Genomic DNA, 27,523 nt, shown 5'->3' with positions numbered 1-27,523 from the left:
TGTGGGAAGGCAGGCGGTGTGACCCAGCTGCAGGAGGGAATGGGGAAGTCTGAGGGGTGAGGGTGGACACTGGACAGGGGCAGGTGGGAAGGGCGTCCTGAGGAGTGGGGCTGCTGAAAGGGGTGAGGGAGGCAGGAACCAGCCCCGCAGCTGTGCTCAGTGGGGACTGGAATGGGAAAAGGCAAGAAGGGGCATTGGAAATGGAGAACATGGGGTGGGGAGAGGGGCTGAGCTGAGGGGCAGGCGTGAGGGTGGAAGAGGCCACCACGTGGGGAGGAAGAAGAAGTGCTGGCCCTGGTCTCTGAGAAGTACGTGTTCTTCCTCTGCACAACCCCAAGTCCTCCTGGTGGCTGGTGAATGGCGTGTTGCTGGGCTGCCCAGAGGACACCCGGAGGGGAGCTGCTGGGGTTGGCTCCACACCAGCCTCTTTCATCTGTAGCTCATTTCATTTCATTTCTTTTTTTTTAATTGTCCAGAGCACCAGTGCCAGGAGGAACCACTCATTACGGCAGCTCAAGTAGTGATGAGGCAGAATTCCACTTTGATATTTGTTTCCATAATTCTGTGGTCAGGACGGGGGCAGCTATAGTACCACCAGTGGGCGGAGGGGGGTCTGTGGCGATGGTGCCCTCAAGCTGCCCGTGGCTGTAACACTAAAGCACAGGGACCGAGCGGTCCCCAGCCCTGGCTTTCACTCAGCGCTCCCCATGCCCTTTCCGCTGCTTGGACAAAGAGGTTGGAGCCTCCAGATCCTGTTGCCGAGGGCAAATCTGGGGCCAACCCCATTAAATGGGGATTTAGATGTTCCCTGATGAGGCCTACCCAGTGAGAGCGGGGCCACTGTGGCGAAGGGCCTCCGGTGTGTGTGCGCTAATACGGACCCCTCCGGTCACCTCCGGTCACGTCCGGGTTTCTTGGCCAGTCCGATGAGGCCGGAAAGCAAACAAGGGCTGAGTCTGCTGACCACACTTACATAGACTCCCAGCACCCAGAGCTGGTTTTTGTTGCTCTCGTGGTGGGGTCGCCATTCAGCAAGTTTAAAGACAAGCTGTGTGCGGATGTAGTACCTTCTTTTGAACAAGACCACATTCCACCATTCTCATCCTCCAGGCCCTCAAACCCAAGTTTTGAAAATCCCGAGAATTCTGTTCTTCCTGTGGCTGTTGTAGCCAAGGGATTTCTGTTAGGAAGTGAGATCTTCTTTAAGCCAGGAGGATGGGAAAGGACTGTGGCTGGGCTCAGGAGCCCTGTCATTAGGTGTCCAGGTGCAGTGAGCAGGGAGGTAAAGCCAGCCAGCCTGGCTCTCTCCCATCAGGGAGTTGACTGTGGGCCTGCAGGACTGAACTGGCTCTGTTTCTCTAGCCTCGGTGGATTTAGAAAGGAATCTGCGGGCGCAGTTGCTACCTTCCTTGCAACATACTCTCTGCAGGCTGCAGAAGGAGCGTCAAAGGGGGCCGACATCCAGGCTCCTACACCCTCCTGACTTTCTCACGTGGGCCTCTCTGGGTAGAGACCTGCCCACCTACGCTTGCCGCTCGGACCCTTGAGGCCAAATCTAGACAGACTCCTATCCCCAAGGCAAGCCTGGGCACTCGTAGGGCTTTGGTAACACTTTCAAAGCTGGGCAAATTGGGTATCACGTGTTTGCTTACAATTTTCATAGCCTCTCCTGGGTGTGTGTGTGTGTGTGTGTGAATTAGATTAGCACCAACCAGCGGCACGTGTCTGAGAGGAAGGAAAGGAATGGACGTCCGCGATGAGTAGCTGGGTTATTTCTCCTTCTTCCCCTCCTCAGACCTGGTGGATCTCATTATACTCACATCTCACCGAGAAGGAAATGGAAGGTTGCCAGGAGTGCCGTCATCAGGGTGTGCAGCTAGTAAGTGAGTACAGGGTAGGGCAGGCACTCGGAGCCAGGGCTGAGGGACTCGTGTCTCACCTGTTCAAGTCATGGGCAGGTCCGGGGCCTGTTCCTCTCCGTCTCCGCCCTGGACTGGCCGTCATTATTTCAGACCCTGGTGACTGCTGGAGCTGCTTTCCCGGGCTCTTCACAGTCACTTTCTCCCCTCTTGATTCCTTGCCACAGAATGGCCAGCAAGAGCTTCATCTGACAGAATTAGGACTTTGTTACTAAGCAGCCCTAAGCCCTTCTGTGGCTTCCCATGCACTTAAAGGGGAATTTTTGCGTGGCTCTGTTTTGCACGGCCCTCCCTGTTTTGCACGGCCCTGTCTGGCTGTGGAACTGGGCCCACCTGCTTCTCCTGGACTCGAGTCCCTCCTCCATGTCAGCACTGAACTCCTGCCATGTGGGCCTCTTTCTCGGGTCTTCAAGCTCTTCTGGGACTCGTGGTCTTTCTTTGGCAGGAATGCTCTTCTCCCCGCTCCCTATCAAGCTAGCTTCTCTGTCTTTGAGGGCTGTGGGTCGGGGTCCCATCAGAGGCGCTCTCCTTGCTGACCTCTCTGAGAGGGCCGGCCTGTTTTTTTGCACTTGGTCCTTATCTCAAGTTATAATGCCGGATTTGTTTGCTTTTTAAGAGCCGTCTTGCTGTGGAGATTTTTTTTTATGCTACTGAATTTAAGCTGCTATAAATTCAAATTAGAGGATTATAATTTTAGAATATTAAGTAGAGTCCCCATAGTAACCACAAAGAAAACAGCTACAGAATATACACAAAAGGAAATGAGAAAAGAGGGGCACCTGGGTGCCTTAGTCGGCTAAGTGTCCAGTTCTTGATTTTGGCTCAGGTCATGATGTCTAGAGTTGTGAGACTGAGCCCTGCATTGAGCTCTGAGCTGGGCATTGAGGAGCCGCCAGACATTCTCTTTCTCCCTGTCTTTCTGCACCTCCCTCCAGTCTCTCTCTCTAAGGAAATATAGTAAAAGAAAAAAAAAATGAGAAAGGAATTAAGTTTCATTATAAAAAACTCAACTGAACACCAAAAAATCAGTATGCAGCAAATGAGGAACAAAAAAAAGGCTATAAAGCTTATTGAAAACAAATAGTAAAATACAGAAGTAAGTCCCTCCTTATCAGCAATTTTCTTAAATGTAAATGGATTGAATTCTCCAATCAAAAGATCAGTAGGATGGGGGCACTTGGGTGGCTCAGTCAGTTAAGCATCTGCCTTCATCTCAGGTCATGATCTGAGAGTCCTGGGATCGGCCCATGTCAGGCTACCTGCTGAGCAGGGAGCCTGCTTCTCCCTTTCCCTTTGCCTACTGCTCCCCCGCTTATTCTTTCCCTACCCCACCCCCCCCATCAAATAAATAAGTAAATTTTTTAAAAATCAGGATGGATTAAAATACATATCCAATTATATGCTATCTACAGGAGACTCACTTTAGATCCAAAGATACAAATAAGTTGAAAACAAAGGGATGGAAAAAGATACCCTGTGCAAATAGTAACCATAAGAAAGCAGAAGTGGCTATAGTAATATCACACAAAATAGACTTTAATCAAAAAAAAGAAACAAGGATGCCATATATTTAAAAAGTTTTAGGGGCGTCTGGGTGGCTCAGTGGGTTGAGCCTCTGCCTTAGGCTTGGGTCGTGATCTTGGGGTCCTGGGATCGAGCCCAGCATCAGGCTGTCTGCTCGGCAGGGAGCCTGCTTCCCCCTCTCTCTCTGCCTGCCTCTCTGCCTACTTATAATCTCTCTCTGTGTCAAATAAATAAATAAAATCTCTAAAAAAAGTTTTAATACAGCAAGAAAATATAACAATTATCAAGTCTTTTTACATCTAATTACAGACCATCAAACTATGTGAAGTAGAAATTGGTAAAATTGAAGGGAGAAATACACAGTTGTGTAATACTAGAGACTTACCCCCCTCCACTGCCAGTAGTGGATAGGACAACTAGACAGAAAATAAGTAAGGAAATAGAGGACTTGGACAAACATAATAAACCAACTCAATCTAGCAGATATACAGAATCCTCAAAAACAATGGCAGAATAGTCCTTACAAGCACGCATGGGACTTTCTCCAGGATATACTGTATCTTAGGGTACAGATTAAGTCTCAACATCGTACAAAGTATCTTCTCCTGACCACAGTGGGGTTAAGTAAGAAGTGAATAATGGAAGGAAAAATAGAAAATTGACAAATATGGGGAAATTAAACAGCATGCTCTAAACGCATGTGTCAAGGGAAAAGTAACTGGCGAAAAGAGAAAATGCATACAAATGCATAATAACAAAAACACATCAAAGCTTATGGAACACCACAAAAGTAGTACTCAGTGGGAAATGTATAGTTGTAAATGCTCACATTAGAAAAAAAGAAAGAAAGAAAGAAAGATTTCAGATCAACAACCTTACTCTAAAACTTAAGGAACTAGGAGGAGAAGAACAAATTAAATTCAAAGCTAGAAGGAGGAGAAAATAGTAAAAGATGAGAACAGAGATAAATTAAAAAATAGAAAATCAGTAGAGAAACTCAACAAAGCCAAGAGCAGATTCTTCAAAAGAATTAACAAAATCAACAAACCTGTGGCTAGTGGGACAAACAAGAAGACTCAAATTACTAAAGTTAAAATCAAAAATGGGCACATGACTACCAATTCTATGGAAGTAAAAGGCATTATAAGAGAGTACTAGAAACCACTGTCCACCAACAGACCGGATAACCTTGGTGACCTGGTTAGATTCCTAGAATCACAAAACTTACAACTTTATCATGAAGAAATAGAAAATTGAAAGACTTAGAATTAGTGAAGAGAATGAATCAGTAGATTTAGAAATCTGACTTATAAAATCTGATGAAAACACTACAAGAAAAGAAAACGATAGTTCTTTATGAATAAAAAGAACAGTTACTTTGTGAATATCCATGTAAAAATCCTTGACATAACACTAGCAAACCAAATCCAACAATATATTAAAAGAATTATACACCATGGCAAAGAGGGAGATATGCCCAGAATGCAGGGATGGTTCAACATACAGCAATCAATCAATGTAATACACCACATTAACACAACAAAGGGAGGAAACACATGATCATTTCAACTGGTTTAGAAGAAGAATTTGTAAGATTCACTACCTTCCCATTAAGACAAACACCCAACAAACTAGGACTAGAAGGTAACTACCTCAACATTATATAAGTCATCTACACAAAATCCATAGTGGACCTCATACTCAAGGGTAAAAGTCTGTAAGGTTTTCCTCTAAGATGAAGAACAAAGCAAGGATGCTTGTTTTCACCACTTCTATTCAACATAATATTGGTCGTCCTAGCCAAAGCAGTTGCACAAGAAAAAGAAAGATAAGGCATTCGAATAGGAAGGGAAGAAATACAATTTTCTCTATTTACAGATGACGTGATCCTATGTGTAGAAAATCCTAAAACTTCCTCCTCTCAAATTTTAGAACATTCAGTATAATTCAGCAGAGTAGCAGGATACAAAACCACTACACACAGTTCAGTTGAATTTCTGTACCTAACAATGAACAATCCAAAAAGGCAATTAAGAAAATCATTTCATTTACAGTAGCTCAAGAACAAATACTTAGTAATTAACTTAATAAAAGAGATGAAAGACTTATACACTAAAAACTACCAAACATTAGTGAAAGAAATTTAAGCATCCATGTTCATGGGTTGGAAGACTTCTTATTAAGATGTCAGTACTACCCAGAGCAATCTGCAGTAAAAGCCCAACAATAATTGTCTTTGCAGAAATGGAGAAATTCACCCAAAATGCTCATTCAATCTCAAGGGACCTTGAATACCCAAAATAATCTTGAGAAAGAACCGAGTTAGAAGACTCCACTCTTCCTGATTTCAAAATTTACTACAAAAAGCTCAAGTAATCAAAACACTGTTGTGCTGGCATAAAAACAAATATAGAGAGAGCCTAGAGTGCTTGCTTTGGCAGCACATATACTAAAAAAAGAGAGAGAGAGAGAGAGAGAGAGAGAACCTAGAAATAAACCCTGAGTTATAGGGTCAAGTGATTTTCAGCAAGGGTGCCAAGACCATTCGATGGGGGAAGTGTTCATCTTTTCAACAAATAGTGCTGAGAAAATTGGATATTCACATGAAGAAGAATGATGTTGGAACTTTACCAAATGCAATATACAACAATTAACTTGAAATGGCTTAAAGACTTGAACATATCAGAGCTAAAACTATAAAACCCCTAGAAGAAAACACAGGGGAAAAACATCATGACATTGGATTTGGCAGTGACTTCTTGACTATGACACCAAAGGCACAGGCAATGAAGGAAGAAATAGGCAAATCAGACTTCATCAAATTTGAAGAGTTTTCTGCATCAAAGGACACTATCCTTGGAGTCAAAAGGCAGCTCATAGAATGAGAGAAAGACACTTGCAAATACATATTTGATAATATCCAGAATATAGGGAACTCCTAAAACACAACAACAATCAAAAAAAAAAAAAAACTGATTTAAAAATTGGCAAAAAGGACTTGTATAGGCATTTCTCCAAAGAAGATCTGGAAGTGGCCAGTAAACACTAGAAAAGTTGTTCAGTGTCCTACCATGATTAGGAAAATGCAAGTTGACACCACAATGAGATACCACTTCATCATCATTAGGATTTTATTTACTTATTCATTTATTTAAATTTAATTTATTTATTTTAGAGTCGACACACAGTATTATATTAGTTTCAAGTGTACAACATAATGATTTGACAGCTCCATGAGTCATGATATGTCACCATACAACGCTATTACAATACGAATGACTGTTTTCCCTATGCTGCACCTTCATCCCTGGGGCTTGTTCATTCCCGTAACTGGAAGCCTGTGTCTCCCACTGCCTTTCAACCATTTTTGATTAGGGTGCTATTATTTAAAAGTACATGTAATAGCAAGTTGAGTGGATGTGGAGAAATGAAACCTTCGTGATGTGTTGGTAGGACTGTAAAATGGTGCATCCCCTATGAAAACAGGCTGGTGGTCTTCAAAAAAAGTAAACTTAGAGTTATCATGTCATCCAGCAGTTCTGCTTCTGAGTATATACCCCAAAAGGGGGAAGTTAGGGTCATAAACAGATATTTGTACACTTGTGTTCATAGTGGAATTGTTCATAACAGCCAAGAGAAGAAAGCAACCTGAGTGTCCATGGATGGGTCAATGGATAAACAGAGTGTAGTTTATCTGTACCAAGGAATGTTCGTCAGCCTTAGAAAGGATGGAATTCAGACCCAGGCTACAATGTGGATGAACCTTGAGGATATTCTGCTAAGCGAAATAAACCGCTCACAAAAGGACAAACACTGTATGATTCCACTTAGATGATACATAGAGACAGAAAGTAGAATGGGGGCTGCCAGGGATTTGGGGAGAGGAAATAGGGAGTGGCATTTAATGGGTGCAGAGTTTCAGTTTTGCAAGATGAATGAGTTCCGTGAATGAATGGTGGTGATCGTCATACAATAATGTAAATGCAGTTAACACTACTGAACTGTATACTTAAAAGTGGCTAAGATGCTAAATTTTATGTTGTATATATTTACTGTAATTAAAAATAAGCTAAAAAGAGGCTCACTCCCTAATTCTATTCAGCTGTATTTACTGGGTACCTCATGTGCACCAAGGACCCTTCTAGGGTCTGGGGATAGAATCGGGACTGTAACAGGTCCCATTCCCATGGAGCACATGCAGTGGGACCAAAAGACAGTGTGCAACACACAGATCAGTAAAACGTGTGGATTTTACAAACTGCTCTACGGAGATCCAGGTGACAGCACATGGGGGAGTGAGGTGGTCAGGTCACCTCTGTGAGAAGTGATGTTCCAGTGAGAAGGGGGCAGACACTAAGGAGCCAGCCAGCCATGCTCTGTCTGGCATCTGGGGGGCCCAGAAAGAGGCAATCTCTGGTGGGTGAGGGCTGTGCCAACCAGCTGACCTCACGGTCTGGTACGCCAGGGCAGGCGGGGGGCATTAACTCATGTGTGGCCAGAAGCTTCTGCAGGGGTCGAAGCACCGGAGTGGCGTGCACTGATTTCTGTTTTAACAAAACCCCGCTGCCTGACTCTTCTCCATGGAACTGGAGTCCTGTTCCAGGCTCTGGGTCCCCAGCAAACCACTCACCAGCACTGGTACCCACGGGGGGAGAAGCCACTGCCAGCCTGGGTCTTTGCCGGCAGCAGGGCACAGCATGGTCCCCTGGACTTGGCTTTGTCCCTGCTCCCAATGTGCTGTCGTGCCTTTCTAGGTATATCTCTGGGTTTTCCTGTGGTTGGGGGTGGGGGGTGGTAGTCACACAGGAGCGGGAATATTTTGAAGAACAAATTGCAGACAGAAACAGGTGGCTTGGACACTAAAAACCTGGGGTTTGGGCAGCCAGATTGGAAAACGGGGCCACTTGCTGGAGCTTTGCTTGTTTTTAGCTTCCTTAAGGACTGTGGAGTGAAATGAAAATGTGAGATGTTCCAGGCAAGTTCTGTTTGGAGGAAAGATGACATCAATTTTACTCAATTACAATGTGAAACAGACAACAAGCCTCTCCGTTGTGCCCAGAGAAACTGTCATGGTGTTTGAGCACACGCTGGTTCCCACAGCCAGCAGCCATCCCGGGGAAGCTGCCAGCGGGGGGTGGGGGGGTGGGGGGGTGGGGGGGTGGGGGGGATTGTAAAATGCAGGTGGCCAGGCCCACCCCCAGGGCTCTTTGGTTCTGGGGTGGGCTCCAGAATGGATTTCCAGCAAATGCCGGGGCGATGTTGCTGCTGCTGCTTCAGGGACCACCCCCCTGGGTGGCACTGTGCTGGAGAGAGTCCTTTCCTGTACGGGGGTCTGAATGGAAACCACCTGTGATGTGGGGAGGCCCTTAGTGGCACAGGTAGGTGGTGCTCTTGGGGAACCCTGTGTGGACACTTGGCATAGCTCTTCCCCATGTGTCCCTGTCACCCTGTCTGCCCCTCCCTGCCCATGTCCCCAAGTCGCCCAGCCAGGAGAGCTGCATTGTGCTGCTGGCAGTGGGTCCCCCCTGGCTCGGCACCCCCGGCTGCCAAGGAAACGTGACACATGCAGCCCGGGCTCTGAGCACTTGCCAGGACACAGCCAGAGCTGGGCGCCGGAGACAGAATTTCCAGACGATTGGCCGTGCTCTTTCTTGCCCAACCAGGTGTCTCCCTCAACATCATATGGCCGCCACCTCCGGGACTGCCTCTGAGCGTAAATTTCCATGGGAAAAAAAGACGAGGAGATTTCGTTACATGTCTTTGGGGCCTGCTTGCTTTGTGTTTGTGGCTGTCGTCAGATTTGTGTCTGGCTTGCCTGGCTTGGCCCTGGGCCCCCCTGGGAGATCCTGTGCATCTGCCCTGTGCCCTGCCGAGCTCTGTGGGAACATGGGACAGCTCACAGCAGGTGAAGAGGTGCTCTGGCCATAGTCAGGCTCCCAGGTAGGCTTTTCAGGACATGAACACCCTGGTGCACATCAAGGGGCAGTACCTGCCTTCGGGCTTGGTAGAGAATGTTGCTAGAGCATGAAGTATCTTTCAAAAATTTAATTTGGTAAACTCTAACTGTGGTGATGTACACATTCAATTTACCATCTTAGCCATTTGTAGGCACACAGTTCAGTAGAAAGTGTGTTCACGGTGTTGTGCAACCCATCTCTAGAATTTTGTCATCTTGCAAAGCTGAAACTCTGTACCCATTAAACTGTCCCATTTACCAGCCCTTCCTCTTACCTTTTGAAGCAGGAAACTTTGTATTCCTTCCAGCACCCCTCCTTTTTGAGCATTGGCCACAAGGGAAGCGACTGGGCCTTTGGGGTAGGGTCGTATAGAAGGCACCAGGCTGTCATCAGTTCAGTGAGGAAGAAAATGGAAGGTTCTGCCAAGGGAGGTTGTCTCTATAGATTCTCCTTCCTGAAATTTCAGTCTTCATGCAGCTTTTCTGTGACATGTCCCAATTCCATTGAAGACTGCTTTGCTATGTTATTCCTTTAAACCTTCCTTAAATAATATGTCCTCTAACATCTGTGGCTGGTGTTGATGTTCTAGGAAATGATAAGATAGCACCTTGAAATCCTGTGTGACTTGAATTTTCTCCCTCAGAACTGCAGGTTTTCATTCTTCCTATTTTTCATGTTTTGAATTGAGGTTTTCCATTTTGGGCCCAATCCTACTGCTGAATATTTCTGGAAGAATTTGAGTCGCAGCCATTGGGTGGTTCTCAAAATATCAAAACAAGGAAAAAGTTATGTGTTTTCCTCCTCTTCACCCAGGTTTGGGGATAGGTAATTAAGACATGACTTCAGAATTGGCCTACAGATGGTCCAGTGTAAAAAAAAAGGAAAAAAGAAAGAAAAAGAAAAGAAAAAGAAACAATGACTGCTATTTTTGTTCTTGGGGAATAAATTTGGGGGAAGGAGTAAGAACAGAACAACTAAATGTGTTCTGTTTTTCCTTGTGGGAAAGAATACTAAGTTACACAAAGATTTTCTTTTGCTTTAATAATAGTTCTCAAAGAGTAAGATCCAAGCAATGACACAGCTAATTGCTTTCTCACAGATGCTCAAAGACAGTGTGTGCGTGGCTTCTGACGAGTGTGTATCACACAGTATGTCCAGCTTCAGGTGGCCTGAATTAACTGTGCCTCCACTGTCCGTTCTGATTGTTGCTTTATGTTGCTGCTGATGTACCGAAGAACACAGCAGAAAGTTCTAATGCTCCTGCTGGAAAAGTCTCCCTTCTAGATGGTGTCTATCAGGGGGGGAAAAAAAAGTAGACGTTTCAACACCAAGTGAAATAACTCAGAGGAAAAGAAATACTGTGTGCTCTCACTTATATGTGGAATCTAAAAAGGCTGAACTCCTAGGTACAGAGAAGAGTTTGCTGGTTGCCAGAGATGGGGGTGGGCAATGGGCAAAGGAGGTCAAAAGGTGCACGCTTCCAGTTATTATAAGTCTCGGGGATATAATGTACAGCAAAGTGACTGTGGTTAATAATACTGAATCACATGTTTGCAAGTTCCTAAGAGGATAGATCTTAAAAGTTCTTACCGCAAGAAAACAGATTGTGACTATGCGAGGTGATGGGTGTTTGCTGAACTACTTGGGACAATCATTTGCTGTGTGTGTGTGTGTGTGTGTGTGTGTGTGTATGTGTGTGTCTGTCAAATCATGTACACCTAAAAATAATACAATGTTGTATATCAGTCATCTCTCAAACTAGAAAAAAACAAAGGAAAGCCAGCACACACTAAAGCATAAGTCTTTCCCCAGGTGTTCAAAAGACTCCCATCCCTGTTCTTTCCATATCTTCTTCTACCACCTATGTGATTTATCCCATCATATTTATATAATATATACTTATATGTTTTGTATATATATAAAAATGTATTTTATGAGATAATATATATAGGATAATATATATGGGATATATATATAATATATGTGGGATAATATATATTTATCCCATTATCCCATTATGTCCTCCACATCCTGCTTTGTCCATATTTACAGGAGAGGGACCAGGGAGTCTCACATTCAATGGGCTTTTCTCATCCATGTCAACTTTGATTTCTCTGCCTTGTTTGAGATTTCCTCTTTCTCTTCCCCTTGAAATGCTTTCCTTTGATTTTTTTTCTTTTTTTTTATATATTGAGGTCCTTATAATGAAGTTCTAAAACTGAGAGGGACAAATCCTCTCTTGTTACTATAATCCTGTCTCCGTGACACACTGTGGTTAGAATGAAGACTCTGGGGAATAAAGGAAGAGTATGGCCTTATTGTCCCAACAAGCCTGGATATGAGTTGGGGTCATTATTGACTGGCTGTGGGTCTTGAGCAGGTGTCTTTCTCTTGATTAGTTGAAGGTGGTGGAGATACTGAATTTGATAGGTTTTGATGAGGGTTAGAGATGACACAGACTGGCACATAACGGATGGCCAAAGGCATTGACCTCCTGCTTCCCCTTCTTAAAGGTCCCCTTCAGCGTCCCCATGAAAGCCCATAATGGGAGTTTTAAGTTTTCTACCAGGATTATCTAATACCCATTCTTTCTTTTGAAATCTACTGTTCTATGCCTTTTTTTTTTTTTTTTTTTAACAACTGATTTCCAGCTTAGCTTTGTGTGTTTGTGCACACATATGGGTGTGATTCCAGAGTTTCCTATCATGGGCATCTTTCTTTTGGGAATTCATATTTATCGGGGTTTTTAGATCTCAGAAGATCTTTTTTTTAAGTATTTATTTATTTTAGAGAGTGAGCATGGTGGGGGAGGGGTGGAGAGACAGGGAGAATCTTCAGGTAGACTCCCCACTGAGTGTAGAGCCCAATATGGGGCCCAATCCCGTGACCCCCCAAGATCGTAACTGGAGCTGAAATCAAGAGTCAGATGCTCAACCAACTGAGCCATCCAGGCGTCCCCAGAAGGCCTTTTAAATAAATCTGGGTCATATTTCCCATATATACATTTTTTGTTATTATTCTTTATGAACACTGAAAATTAAATTTCATATAATTATTCTTTCTTCAGATTTTTCTGTACTGGAAAAATGCAAGTTTTTAAATATTTTAATATTTTATAATTTTTAAATTATTAATAGTTTTTAATGAGCGTAATTTTTATCTTATTTATAAAAAAATATTTTATTCATTTGTGTTTTATGGAAAAATTGAGCAAATAGTACAGAGAGTTCCCATACACAAATCTCCTCTTATTATCGTCTTACTATATAGTATGGTATAAACTAATGGACCAGTAATGATGTATCATTCTTATTATTTTTATGGAAGCATAATCAACATACAGTGTTATATTTCAAGTGTACAATATATAGAGTCAGTAAATCTGTACATTATTCAGTGCCCACCATGATAAGTGCAGTCACCGTCTGTCCCCAAACAATGTTACTACAATCTAACTGACTGTATTTCCTATGCTATACTTTACATTTCTGTGACTTCTTTATCATTTATTTATTTAAGATTTTATTTCTTTGACAGAGACAGCGAGAGAGGGAACACAAGCTGGGGGAGTGGGAGAGGGGGGGGCAGGCTTCCTACTGATCAGGGAGCCCGATGCGGGACTCGGTCCCAGGACCCTGGGATCATGACCTGAGCCGAAGGTGGACCCTTAACAACTAAGCCACCCAGGCGCCCCGATGTGACTTCTTTATTTCATAACCTGAAAGTTTATATCTCTTTAAGGTTAGTCCCTTTTTTTATTTCCCCTGTGCCCCCACTCACCTCCACTGAGTTTGTTAACCATCAGTTTTCTGTATTTAAGAGCCCATTTTTGTTTGTTCTTTTCAGTTTTTTTTTTTGTTGTTGTTCCACATATAAGTGAAATCGTGTGGTATTTGTCTTTCTCTGACTTACTTCACTTAGTATAATACTCTCCAAGTCCATACATATTGTCACAAATGGCAAGATCTCATTCTTTTTTTTTTTTCTTTTTAAGATTTTATTTATTTATTTATTTATTTGTCAGAGAAAGAGCGAGAGAGAGGGCACAAGCAGGCAGAGAGGAAGGCAGAGGCAGAGAGAGCAGGCTCCCCACTGAGTGGGGAGCCCAGTGTGGGACTTGATCCCAGGACCTTGGGATCACGACCCGAGCCGAAAGCAGCAGCTTAACCACCTGAGCCACCCAGGTGTCCCAAGATCTCATTCTTTTTTATGCTGAGTAATACTCCATTGTATAGATGTATCCTACCTCTTTATCCATTTGTCTGTTGATGGACACTTGGCTGTTGTAAATAATCCTGCCGTAAATGTGGGGGTGCATACGTCTTTTCAAAACAGTGTTTTCATTTCCTCTAGGTAAATACCCTTTCCTGGAATTACAGGATCATAGGGTAGTCCTATTTTTAATTTTGGGAGGAACCTCCATACTGTTTTCCACAGTAGCTACGCCAGTTTACATTCCCACCAACAGTGCACGAGGGTTCCTTTTCCTCTACATCCTTGCCAACCCTCGTATTTCTTGACTTTTTGATGCTAGTCGTCCCGACAGGTGTAAGGTCATAGTTCCTTGTGGTTTGGGTAGTTATTTCCCTAGTGACTGAGTATCTTTTCATGTGTCAGATGGCCATCTGTATGTCTTCTTTGAAAAAAATGTCTGTTCAGGTCCTCTGCCCATTGGGTTATTTTTTGGCATTCTGATTCATTATTATTGACTAGAGTCAATAGTTAATGCACATGTCCTTAGTTTTTACCTAATATCTTTTGTCTGTTCCGGGATTCCATCCAGGATACCACTGTATTTTTACAAATTTTTTATTTTTAAATTAAATTTTCTCATCATTAATTCTTTTTTTTTTCTCTTGACAGGTGTACAATATGTTTCAACACCAGAGCCTTGGAAGTAAGGTGAACATTCAGGTTACCAAGCTCGTCCTGCTACGACAACGGCCTGTAAGTCCCCACGGACACCCGTCAGAGCACACAGACGGCTTAACTGGTCTGCAAGTTTCCTAGTTGCTGTGGAGTGCTAAGGAGGAGTGCAGGTGGTTGTCAGTCTTATCTGCCCTGCCAGGCTTTGCAGATGGCAGCAGTGTGCCCTGGCCTGGGGACTGGGGATGTCCAGTGGGAGGAGGACAGGTATTGTTACTAGAAGCTTGGTGTGCACGTGATGTGCTTGGAATTTCTAGGGAACTCTAAGCACTGGGCCTGTATGCATCCCTCCAACACTCCCGGCGCATCTCACATGTGCAACTCTAGATGGTGAGGTCTTTGGAAACCAATCACTACCTTCTGGAGCTACATCCCAGCCTCGGGCCAAATTTGGATTCTCTGTAGCATTGTTTTCTGGTCTTTGAGTCAAGTACATTCCCACATGATAATGTCACTTGCGGAGTTAGGCAATGAACTTGAAAACAAGAGACCAATGATGCTTGGTTGGGTACATAGTTCAGTTTGCCAAAAAAAAAAAAAAAAGAAGAAGAAGAAAAGAAAAAAATATATACTTTTTAATAACATAGTCTTCATATGAACTTGCAAAGAAGGCCCTGGCCTCTCTCTGGTCTGTGTACCTTCCTACCAGCATTACGATTGCATTTGGGAGAAGGACTTCATGGGATGATGTCCCAGCAAGCAGTTGTCTCCACACTATATTCTGAATGTAAACTCTGGCTTCCCTGGGTGTTTGCTTTTTTAACTGCCCCCCACCCACCCCTATTTCTTTCAGGCCAAATTGTCCATTGGGCACCATGGTGAGCGGTCCCTGGAGAGCTTCTGTCACTGGCAGAACGAGGAATATGGAGGAGCCCGGTACCTTGGCAATAATCAGGTTCCAGGAGGGAAGGATGATACGCCCCCCGTAGACGCGGCTGTATTTGTTACCAGGTGAGTCTGGATTTGGTCTGTAGCAGTACACCCAGCTGGGGAAAGGCATGTCCCTCTTTGGAGTGGAAAAGAGGGCGGCTTGCACGGAATCCAGGTTTGGAAATCAGACCGTGGGCCAGATCACCGAGCCTTGAATTCCTCATCAGTAAAAGGGGGGTAAATTATAGTATCTAACCCTGAGTTACAAGGATCCCGTGAGCACAAGAAGTGCTTCTCATGGTGCCTGGCCCAAAGTAAGGACGAAGTCAGCTTTAGCCATAATTGTTGCTGTTGTTACTATTAAAAGAAAAGTACCAAAATCCTGGTTACCCAAAAGTCTTAAAGCTTCCAAGAAAATGCATCTGCTACCTCTCCTAAGCACCAGATGTAATGCTCACCAGCAAAGAGCTAACCTGTGTTTGAGGTTGCCTCTCGACTGACTTGTGGGTGCTGTCAGTTGCGGAGGGGGAGTGGATACCCCGAGTTTCCTGTAGGAGGGAGTACATATAGGTACCTGTGTGCTGTGCATGGTCCCAACCCCGGGGCACTCCTGGGGCAATAGCAGTTGGCAGAGAGGCCTGGGGAATTCCCACGGATATCCTGTTGCAAGTAAGAAGCTGAGCATCTTTCTAACTATAGAGCTGGGCTTTTCCAGTCTGAGAGGGACACCAGGGGCCCGGCAGCGGACAGCAGAAACCAAAGACAGTCTTCCCATGCAGGCAGCGGCCACGTCCTCTTAGTTTGCCAGGGGGATGCAGTAACAAATGAGCTCAGCCTGGGGGACTTAAAACAACAGAAATGTATTCTTACCCTGTTTGGGAGGCCAGAAGCCCAGGGTCAAGGGGTGGGCAGGGCCGTGCTCTCTCTGCAGGGTCCAGGAGAGGACCCTTGCATCCTTCCTCCTAACTTCCAGTGGTGGCCTGCAATCTTTGGCATCCCTTGTCTTGTAGGCGCATGGCTCTGACCTCTCCTGCACTGTCACGTGGTCGTTTAGCCTCCTCCCTCTGTCCCAATTTCCCTCTTCTCATAAGGACATCGGTCCTTGGATTAGGGCCCAGCTGTAGCCCAGTGGGATTCCATCTTGATTTGCTTATACCCACCGACCCTCTTTCCAAATAAGATCGCATTCACAGGTAGAGGTACTAGGGGGTTAACACTTGAACATATCCGTTTTTGGGGACACACTTTAACCCACAACAGATATTGACGTGGCTCTTTCATTTTCTTCTCACGTCTCAAACCTCTCCGAGAAAAACTGATTTGCCTGGGTTGCCTGACTTCCATGATATAAGTAGAATGTGTTGTGTTCACACCAAAACTCCCCCTTTACGAAACAGGCAGGAAGTGTTTCTTGATAATTTTAATCTGTTGGATTAAAATGTGAAAATGTTATTAGACTTGCTATGAATCTGTCTGTTTTGAATTTTAGGGAATTTTTAAAATTAATTTAGGGAAACTACTTCTCAAATTATAGGTTGTCTTTTTTTTTTTTTCTCTTTCCTTTCTTCTGAGTTCAGAGGTTAAGTTGTGGCAAGGAGAACTTTATCATTCTGGTAGCCCGAGACAGCCTGCCCCTTGAAGAGGAGCCAGAAAAGCTCCCTGGTGTATCTCTTGAGCTACTTCCTGTAAGCCCCAGTGACATCCCAAAGCTGTCTGGGAAACTTCTGATACCTTATCTCTAGACACCAGGCAAGGCAACTGCCTAACCTTCTCCTCTTAAAAATCCCCAGGACATGCATATTGCCACCAGACCCCGAGCATATACCTTGTCCCCGCTGTGGGTGGATGATGCAGTAATTGCCAACCCCAAAGGGTTAAAAATGTGCTCTGTAGCATGCTGGTCCCTTAGGAGTGCATTTGCTGCCATTACAGGCTCTGATTAAATGTATAATAGGACATGTGAGAAGACATCTATTCAGTAATTCTGAAGGCTTGCCATCCGGCTGGTGCTCTGCCAGGCACCAAGGACAAACCATGAGCAGGAACTTGTTCTTGCTTTGGATCTGGGTTTGCTCACCCCAGGGAGTGCTGGGAACATCCAGGTACCACCAACCCCAGTGGTCACCCCCGCCCCCTGGCCTCGTGCGTACTGGCGAGAGGTTCCCATGGCTCCAAGCACTTTGAAATAGTGGGGTTTTCTGTAAAGCACCCTAAGAATTGCAGCGTTGGGGTGATACGTAGCACCCTTTGAGAGTGGATTTGATTTGGGGAGCAGGGTAGGGTCCTTGGGAACCATATCTGCATACAGCTGTAAATTCACGCAACTGATTTTCCAAATGCTCATTAAGTAAACTCCTAGAGAAGAGCTCTAATAACATCATCTTTGGAACATACCACTGAACTTCCAAGGTCACTACTTTGAAAGTGGTTTGTCTCAAAACTAGATAAAACATACACATTCTGGTGTTTGTGAGATCTTTCCCGATGTCATCTCTTTCTTGCAGTTTCATTCCTTGTCTGGGTCAAGGATGCACTGGCAAGTGGTCTCCGTTTGGAAAAGAGTAGCCCCCTTTTTTTTCAGAGGCAGTAAGTAAGTGTTACTGAAATCAGTGTTGACAAAGCCTCCGTCTTAGCCTTTTTGCAAAATACCATTGTTGGTAGACATGAATTTACCCTTGCCTGACAAGGCTGCCAGTTAGGTTTCTTGGCTCTCTTCTCTGCTTCCCGCCTCCAACAAACTTATTTATTGTAGTGGAAATATTTTGCATAAAAAAATCAGATTTTTTTTTTTTTAACATCTCACACCAATTAGGTTACATTAGATTTTGGCTCTTACCGAAAACAAGACAGAAAATAACAACCATTGTCAGGATGTAGAGAAAAGGGAGCCCTTGCACACTGTTGGTGGGAAATAGTAAATGCATCCTCGAAATACTAAGTGCAGAATTAGCCTTTGGTTCAGCAATCCTACTTCTGAGTATAGACCCAAAAGTATTGAAAGGAGGGTTTCTTCTTTTTTAATTTTTTTAATTTTTTTTATTTATTTGACAGACAGAGATCACAAGTAGGCAGAGAGGCAGGAAGAGAGAGAGGAGGAAGCAGGCTCCCTGCTGAGCACAGAGCCTGATGCAGGGCTCGATCCCAGGACCCTGAGATCATGACCCAAGCCAAAGGCAGACACTTTAAACCACTGAGCTACCCAAGCAGCCCTGAAAGGAGGGTTTCAAAGAGATATGTGTGTTCCTGTGTTCACAGCAGCATGACTCATAATAACTGAAATGTGGAAGCAACCATGTGTCCTTTGTTGGTGAATGGGTAAATAACATATGGGCTATGCATATGACATACAATTCAGCCTTACAAAGGAAGGGCATCTCGTCACAAGCCGCAGCGTGGATGACCCTGGAGCACGTGATGCTGAGTGAGATACACAAAAACGCCACAGAGGGTATGATTCCACTTCTTTGACACCCTTAGAGCAGTTAAATTCCTAGAGACAGGGTGGAATGCTGGAAAGAGGAAGGAATAGGAAGTTGGATGGATGTAGTTTCAGTTTTGTAAGATGAAAAGACTTCTGGAGATTGGTGCCCAACATTATAAATGCATTGAACCTCATGGAGCTGTATGCCTAAAAGGGTTTAATGCCTAAAGGTTTAAGATAGCAAATTCTGTGTTCTGTGTATTTTAATCACTTTAAGACAGTTTGAGAATTTTTCTAATTAAGCCCTTAGGGGGTGGTCCCGAGTGCATGGGGGCAGGTTCTAGGGAGGGGGCATGTCTGGTGAACCCTGAAGAGCAGGGTTCCTTCTGCTACAGGCAGAGCCAATTGCAAAGCCTTCCTGCATCTCTGTTAGCTGGGGTTTTCCTCCTTGGTTTCACACGGAACTCTTATCAACTACCTGAGCGCTCATCCTTCCTCTCACCTGCTTCTGTGGAGCCACTGGGCCGGATTGGCCGGTGCCCAGCTTGCTCTCTGGGTCCTCCCAGCTGTGAAATTGAAGACCTCCCAGAAAAACAGGGAAGGCAGTGGGGAGTCAGGGCTGGGAGCCGAGTTGGCCAAGAGGCACTGTTTAATAATTAGAGGCTGAGAGCTACAGTTCACTAGGTTGGGATAATAATGGGCTGATGTTTTCACGTGGAAATTGGGTGCAAGATAGCTGCTGCCCCCAGGAGGCAGCTCTTTCCTCCCGGAATAATCGAGCTGAGAGTCTAATCACAGGCTGCAGGGACCCAATGGGGTTTACGGGCCTGTGTTCCCTAGTCCTGGGACTGAGGCTGGTCAATGCAAGGCTTTCTTCCCGACCTCCTCTGGCTCCTTATGGGCTGTGGCTTGTCCCAAGAGTGCATTGTCCCAGACGCCCACCAGCCCTGCAGACGGCCAGCCGCAGAGTGAGCATGACATCATGTGCGGCGGAAGCTGCCGAGCCAGAAGCCACGGAAGTGGGCTTTCCAGCAACCCCAGCCATGTCTGGGGCTAGAAAACCCCTCTGAGTGGACGGAGGCTGGGGACCACAGAGGACCCACACAGAGGACTGGGGTCCAAGCAGAGCTTCAGCACCTGACACTGCTTTACCTTTGGTCCTGCATCTCCCTTAGGAAGCCATGAGAGAGGGAATCGTCTCCCCCTTCACCCCCAACCGAGGTCTGTGCCCGTGGGAGACACCGGGAGCAAACGCGCAGGGCCAGCTCGGAGCTCCGCCATGGGTCCACCTGCAGCTGTCCCTCCACCCTCCCCTTCGTGTCACTCCCATCCTGCTCCCCAGGCTCTGACTGAGGGGGTCTCCTGTGGGCCTAGCTCATGGTGAGCGCTCAGGGAGTATCTGGACCATTGCCTTGCATTTTCTCAGGTTCCCCAACATTGCGGAGATGAGGCCACCTGTAAGCTTGCACGGCAAGTTGAAAGTGTTCTGGAAATGTATGTCAGTCGGTCATAAAGGAGTCGTTACTTATTAAGCCGCAACAGTATGCCAGGCAATAGGTTATGCACAAGATTAGCTACCTAAAATCGTGGCGCCTTGTGCAGAATGAAAATGAGGGATCTTAAAAAGCCTTTCAAGATGGCAGTAGAAGAGCAGTAAACCAGGTTGGGGGATGGGAAGCTTAAGTGCACACAGCTGACACACACATGCAACGTTCCAGGTTGCGGAGGTCCTCATGGCCTGCCCTCTCTTGAGGAGCAAGCAGTGCAAAGTAAGAGGTCTAGGATGGGAGAGCTCTGATGGAACTTCACTTGAACCCTTCAGCCCCGGCATGTGGGTTAGGCATGAGTTTGCAATAGGTGCAAGATCACGTGGAGATGAAGCTGCCCCTGTGGGCAGCTTGAGCGGGCTTGTGTTTTCTTTTCTGAGAAAGGACCTTGAACAGGAAGGAGAAAAAGATTCAAATCTTGGCTGACCCTTTCAAGCCAGGCTTGTGATTGAGCTTGGCTTTCCCCTCTGTGAGTAGACAGCACTTCCTCCCACTCCCTCAGGAGAAGCAATGGGTGGTGTTGCAGGGTCTATCATTTGAGACCACCCACTTCCCTTTAGGGAAGCCACGGGATGAAGGAGCACACACTGCTCCTGTCAGCAAGCAGGGCTGGCGTTCTCCAAGATGGCGCTTTCTCCAAGATGGCGGCCTCTTCTACTCAGTTCTCTTTAGTTCTTCACCGTGGGACTGATGGTTACGTGCGCTTTCTCCTTTTGCCCAGGCTTTTAGTTATGCTCACTCTGGGAAACCCTGGACAAGGTGTTGGACCACCTTGGTCCTTGTGTGCACGTGACATTCAATACCTTCAAACGGGAGGGGTGTCCCATCAACAGTGTTGAGTTGGGGTCAGATAGATAGCAGAGCAGTGAGCATATTTATGTCCTTAATTTCATTTGTTTGGTTTTTCTCTCTGCCACCGCTGGTTCCTTGCCACCTTCTATTGCCTGCTAATTAGCCTTTTAGAAGGTCATCTTTTGTTTTGAGTGTTTAATTCCAGTTTGTTCTCATACAGTGTCATATTAGTCTCAGGTGTCAATATAGCAATTCATCACTTCCATATGTCACCGGTGCTCATCACAAGTGCCCTCCTTCGTCCCCGTCAACCTGTTTCACCCATCCCCCACCTACCTCCCCTTTGATAACCATCAGTTCTCTCTAGTCAAGAGTCTGTTTCTTGGTTTGTCTCTCTTTTTCCCTTTGCTCATTTTTTTGTTTGTTTCTTAAATTCCATGAATAAATGGGATCCTGTAGTATCTGTCTTTCCCTGACTGGCTTACTTTACTTAGCATTATCCTCTCTAGCTCCATCCACATCATTGCAAATAACAAGATTTCATTCTTTTTGATGGCTAAGTGATACTGTGTTGTATATATACACAGCACATCTTTATTCCTTTGTCTATCAATAGACACTTGGGCTGCGCCATATGTTGGCTATTGTAAACAGTGCTGCTTTAAAGATAGGGGTGCATGTATCCCTTTGGATTAGTGTTTTTGTATTCTCACTCCTGGGTATTTACCCAAAGGATACAGAAATACTAAAAGGTCAACTTTGACAGAAAAATATCAAGGCTTCCTTTTATGGCTCCTGTGGTTATCCCACCTCCCTTCCTGTGCAAGTTCCTGTGGTTTTAGAGTGGGATTGTGACAAGTGTAGCATTCTTTTTTTTTTTTCCTGCAAAATGTGGGATTCTTGAAGGTTTCCTTTTTCCCTTTGTTAAAATAATTTTCAAATTGATTGTCAAACATAGAGGTTTGTCAGGAAAAAAATTAGAAACTTGCAGTGAGCAGAAGCTGTGTGAGCTGCTGACAGTATTGGCCCCAGCTTCTCCTCGGTGTTTCTCTGACCAGTTTCGGGGCCACAGGTTCAAAGCTGACCCCTCCTCTCCTCTGCGCTCATAGGCTACCCAGTGTATCTGGTTCTGTAGATCAGGACCCCAAGGAGAATCTGTGGGTCTGAGTCGGAGGCGGAACCTTTGACAGACCTCACCTCAGGTGAGCCTGAGGCAAAGCCAGAGTTGGGAGCACAGGCTCTGCTCCATTTCCACAGGAGGTCACTGGGTCACTGTTTGGGGGTAAATACACAGAACATGCTGTGTCTCAGAGGGACTGATGCGGAGGCAGAGGGAAGGTGACCTTACAGACTTAGGTTAGGACACTGACACACTGCCTTCTCTGTCATTGGGCCCACTGTGAATGGCAGGTCAGATCTTTCCCTGAGAAGAGCTTTTGACAAAGGAATTGAGGACACTGATGCCAGGGTGTCTGAAAGGGGAAAGGTGGCCCAACTGGACCTGCCACTTTCTTTCACAACTTGGCTTAGTGCCCACCTTGTCTGGCTGGCCCCATCTTCCTTCCCAGAAGAACTTTAAAATGAGAGGGAGTGGCTTCAGAACACACCTTTTAAACCTGAAGGAGTTTAAGGGAGTGGGCTTTTTTTTGTCAGCATCCCCCCAGCCCCCTTGAGAAGGCGAACATGGGGCCCTGGGGTCGGGAGGTGGGGAGACCAGGCGACTGCTCTCCTTGCTGGGTCCCAGGCAACCAGTGATCAGGTCAGCCTCTAAGTCTGTAAGGTCACCTTCCCTCTGCCTCCCAGACCCATTGTTCCAAACATGAGTAGCTAGAGGCCATAGTGAACCCCTGGGGCTGGATGAGCTTTTGAGCAAATTTGCTCTTCCCACATAGCCACACGCCTCAGGGGATCCTGGGAAGCTTTAAAGGATATAACTTGAAGAAATCGCTTTCCGTTGTCTTCTCATGGAAGTGCTACATAACCACTTCAGCATCTAAAGCCAGTCGCCACCTAAGTAGAGTCGCTTGGGGAAGTCACCATAGTTTGATGATCCTGAAGAAGGATTGTCTCTGATACACGACTTGCAAACCCCTTTTTCCAGAACTTCCACAGTTGTTGGAGGGAGACCCCCCAGCAACCAGGTGTTAGGTAGAGTACTTTTGGTGGGGTAACTGGGCCTACCAGTTGGGAACATCGTGGATGGGTTACTCTTGGCCAATGGCTAGCATTGCTATGGGCAGGACGACCAGTCAAGCTTAGCGGACAGTGATTTCTTCTCCCATCCTTGGGGGCTACTGCATACACCTGACCATGTCTGTCTTTGTGTTTTGTGTGTTTTTGTTTTCTTTAGGACAGATTTCTGCGTACACAAAGACGAACCGTGTGACACCGTTGGTAAGTTTAGAAGCAGAATAATCACTTAGGGGGCTGCTGAACCCCGTGATAATCTGGAAACCTGGTAACATTTCCAGCCTGGAGGAGCTTTCCTCAGACAGACCCTGCCTTTCCTGTTGCCGCTTTTCTTGTAAATTGGGATTCTTGAAGGTTTCCTTTTTCCCTTTGTTAAAATAATTTTAACAAAGGGACTTCATTTGACTTCCTCTTTTGTTCCTGAGAAGTGTGGAGGTTGCTCAGGGCAGAAGGCATCAAGACAGATGCTGAATAAGGAAGACAGGAAAAGTGAAGCTACGGGAGGTACCTCCAGGTTGCCTCAAGGGGACCGTGGTTGGGGGCATGCTTGGCTCTGAGCCTCTTGGTCTCTCTTATAGGCAGGGACCCCACGACTTTACACTGTTGTCATGAGCTTCCCGGTTGTCTCTCATGCATGTGGCATGTGGCAAAGGCCTAAGCAGTAAAGTGGGACTGTGTGGGTGTGAGGCTAGCCTCCTCCACCAGGCTGGACACCAGGCTATTGCTTTCTGGTTACAAGGTCCTAAGACCAACACACATCACGGCAAGAAACGTTTTCCTTCTCCCCCTTCCTCTTCTACCTTCACTCCCTCCCCCAGCTTTTCCGTTTGCCATCTTCCCTTCTCTTCTATCCTTCTTGGTATGTGGCTTGCTCTTGACAGCTCATAGGCTTCCACTTGGATCCAGTTTTTGAGCCATAGGAAGAGGGTGCTTGCTTCACAAAGGAAACATCAAGACGGTTTCCAATTTTGGCTGCTGGGGCACACACCTTTATTTTCCATGAGAGCCACCGAGAGCAAGAATGTGCTGAATGTGCTGAATGTGACATGCTTAGAATTGTTGGTAAACAGCATAGGATTGATAGATACATACTATCGTGTGATTCAAATGTTTAAAAACCTGTGCTTCCTAGGGAGTCCTAGCACAGTTTTAAGTGCCCTGTCTCCAAATACATTTACATCGGAGGTTAGCGCCGCAACATATGAATTTCAGGGAGAGGAGGGCACCATTCAGTCCATAACACTACTCATTTGACACTTTGCACACTGCTGGTGTCCTTTCATGACCTCCCAGGTGTGTGTGTGTGTGTGTGTATGTGTGTGTGTGTCTCTGTTTCCTCCATAAAATCTTTTAATTGCATGGACCAGCTGTAATCATTCTTTCTGTGACAGCCACTTAGCACAAGGTTGAACCAGCCCTGTCTCATACTTCTTCTTCTTTTTTTTTTTAATAAATTTTATTTATTTATTTGACAGAGATCAAAGTAGGCAGAGAGGCAGGCAAAGAGAGAGAGAGAGGAGAAAGCAAGCTCCCTGCAGAGCAGAGAGCCCGATGTGGGGCTCGATCCCAGGACCCTGGGATCATGACCTGAGCTGAAGGCAGCAGCTTTAACCCACTGAGCCACCCAGGTGCCCCTCTCGTACTTCTTTATTGCATCCTCTTTCCCAATACCTCAGTGATGTTCAGCTTCTACAAAGGAAATGAATCCCTTCCTCTGGGGAAAAAAACAAAACAAAACTTACATAGTGCTTTTGTTTTAACATGCCATAATTTATTTGTACTTATCAAGTTAGTTTGTAAGAACAACAGTGAGTCCATGAAGAGAAAAATTTGAAAGCTGGGGTTATGGCAGACTTACAGCAGTCTCATCCAATTTGTTTCTGTAATTTTTTTAACCTTTTATTTTATAATAATTACAGAATCGTTGAAAGTTGCCAAAGAAATTCAGAGCTAAGTCTTTTGTACCTATCACCCTGCTTTTCTCCCACGGTTGCAACTTATGTAACCGTAGTTTATTTCCAAACCAGGAAATTGATTGGCACGGTACAGTGAGCTTGGCTACAGATTCTACTCAGGTTTCACGGGTTTTTGCATGAATCCCGTTTTGGGGTGTGTTTTTACATATAGTTCTATGCCATTTTATTATGTATGTAAATTCATCCAGCCACCAACACAGTCGGGAGCAGAACTGGCCCATCACCTCCAAACAGCTCACTCGGGCTGCTCCTGTAAATCTCCTTTTTCTCCCTCCCCCCTTTCCTTTCCCTAACCCCTGGCTACCATGTATCTGTATTCCAAGTCTGTAATTTTGTCATTCCAGCATCCAATTTATTTTTGTATTTGTTTTGATTCCTCAGAATGGAAAAATAATCTGAATCACATAGGTATGCGGTTGCCAGTGCTAAGAGATTTTGAACAGCTGCCTTCAGATCTCAGGGTCAGGCTCTAGCAGGAGGGGCTGTGCCCTTGATTTTACAGAAAATGGGAAAATGTGGCACCTTGAGAAACCGGGGAAGCTTGGGGATTGCTGGTGTTTTGTAATTTGGCACATAATAGTGTTTTCTGTTTGCTTTCTTCGTTTGATTCGGGTATAAACTTATGTTCATACAGCAAAGGGTACCAGTCTTGGTGGATTTTTAATTTATACCTGTGCTTTTTTTTTTTTTTTTTTAGTTATATTTATTGAAATTTTTTTTAAAAAGATTTTAATTATTTGACAGACAGAGATCACAAGTAGACAGAGAGGCAGGCAGAGAGAGGGGGGATTCAGGCTCTCCCCTGAGCAGAGAGCCCGATGTGGGGCTCAATCCCGGGACTCCAAGATCATGACCTGAGATGAAGGCAGAGGATTTAACCCACTGAGGCACCCAGGTACCCCTATTGAAATAGTTCTAAAGCAACATTTTGAATTCTCTTTTAACCTATTTTTTAGGTGGTAGTAAATATATATAACATAAAATTTGTATATAAAATCCTAGCCATTTTTAAGTGTGTAGTTCAGTGACATTAAGCACATCCACACCGTGGTACAATCATATGCCTGTGTCCTCAAAACCACTGCTCAGATTAAGGTATGGAATGTCATCAGCCCCCTCCAAGTTTATCTTATGCCCCCTCCCAGCCACTATCCCCCCAAAGGTAATGTGCTCTTACTAACTTAAAAAAAAAAAAAAAAGATTTTCTTTATTTGAGAGAGAGACAGCATGAGACGGGGAAGGTCAAAGGGAGAACCAGACTCTGCTGAGCTGAGAGCCCGATGTAGGACCTCATCCTGGCATTCCAGGATCATGACCTGAGCCCAAGGCAGTACCTTAACCAGCTGAGCCACCCAGGTGCTCCTGGTGTAAACATTTTAACTACTGTCTTAAAAAGCAGCTTAAAATAGATTTCAGAGTGAAATTCAAATGATTCATGCGGAGAACCCCCACGTAGCGAGTGGAGTTTGGGGCTCTGTTAAAAAATACTTTTCCTGCTCAGTCTGCATGCGCCCATTTCAGCAGACCAGGATCCTGATTGTGAGGAACAGGCATAAAGGGCATTTACCGGAGGCGGGCTGCCCATGCAGGTGCAAGATCTGTTTGGAACACAGCACCCCAGGCAGCCCTGGAAGGGGAGGCCGTAGATGCCATGCTGAGGTCAGTGGTGGGGCCAGTGGGGAATGGCCTCCATCTGCTTGTCACCAGCTCCTGGTCATGCCCTAGGTCACATGATCTGCAACTTCTCAACCCATCTGTATGGGGGTAAGGAGGCTCTGGCTCTTTGGGCTTCCACCGGGGGGCAATAACACGGGAAGGAGTTCTCCAGAGGGCAGTCAGTGTGCTTTAGCCAGGGGGAAGGATGGATGCCAGACAATCCAGGACCACCAATGTCCACTGCATCCCTGATCTTTCATGAAGATTGAAATATGAGAAATTCATGTGTCTGCAGCTTACTATCTGTGCATGTTACCGGGGTCCTACTGACGTAGGCAAGGAGGGCTTCCCTGGCCCTAACTCTGAAGTGGTCTTGACCCCTGAGGGGGAGTGGCCTCATCAAGCCCCACTTCCCTGGCTTGGAGCTGGCCTGCGCAGATGAGTGAACACGCTTTTAAAACAGTCATACCTGATGGACCCTTCCTCCCAGCTCTGCTAGTTTGGGCCACTGTGGAAAGAGAAGGGATGGCAGCACAGGGGTCCTGCTGATCTCCACCTTGTAGGAAGACACGTACAGGGAGAAAAGGCAACGCTTATGGCAGAAGGTTCTAGAAAAACAGCTTCATCGCTAAGAGAAACAGCTGCCCCCTCACTGGATGGTCCCTACTTTGTACATTTAAAACCTGGCCTTTGTGGGGTTGTGGGCTTTTTTTTTTTTTTTTTTTTTTTTTTTTTTTTTTTTTTT

At 45.4% G+C, this 27,523-nt stretch overlaps 1 protein-coding gene across 6 annotated transcripts in view; it reads left to right on the top strand.

Annotated features, from left to right (window-relative positions):
* ADAMTS17 (ADAM metallopeptidase with thrombospondin type 1 motif 17) overlaps positions 1-27,523 on the top strand; it is a 374,867-nt gene that overhangs the window by 63,953 nt on the left and 283,391 nt on the right. For all 6 annotated transcript variants that reach the window (XR_009399014.1, XM_059371667.1, XM_059371665.1 and 3 more), the window contains 3 exons: positions 14,264-14,347; positions 15,120-15,277; positions 23,307-23,350. Coding sequence is in view for 5 of the 6 variants with exons in the window: in XM_059371667.1 (XP_059227650.1) it covers positions 14,264-14,347; positions 15,120-15,277; positions 23,307-23,350 (286 nt within the window). In the remaining variant the exon portion in view is untranslated. The remainder of the gene's footprint in view (positions 1-14,263; positions 14,348-15,119; positions 15,278-23,306; positions 23,351-27,523) is intronic.

Source organism: Mustela nigripes, chromosome 13 (assembly GCF_022355385.1).
Source record: "Mustela nigripes isolate SB6536 chromosome 13, MUSNIG.SB6536, whole genome shotgun sequence".
Taxonomy (NCBI): domain Eukaryota; kingdom Metazoa; phylum Chordata; class Mammalia; order Carnivora; family Mustelidae; genus Mustela; species Mustela nigripes.
Note: the sequence above shows the minus strand (reverse complement) of the source record. Positions and strands in the feature narration are given on the sequence as shown.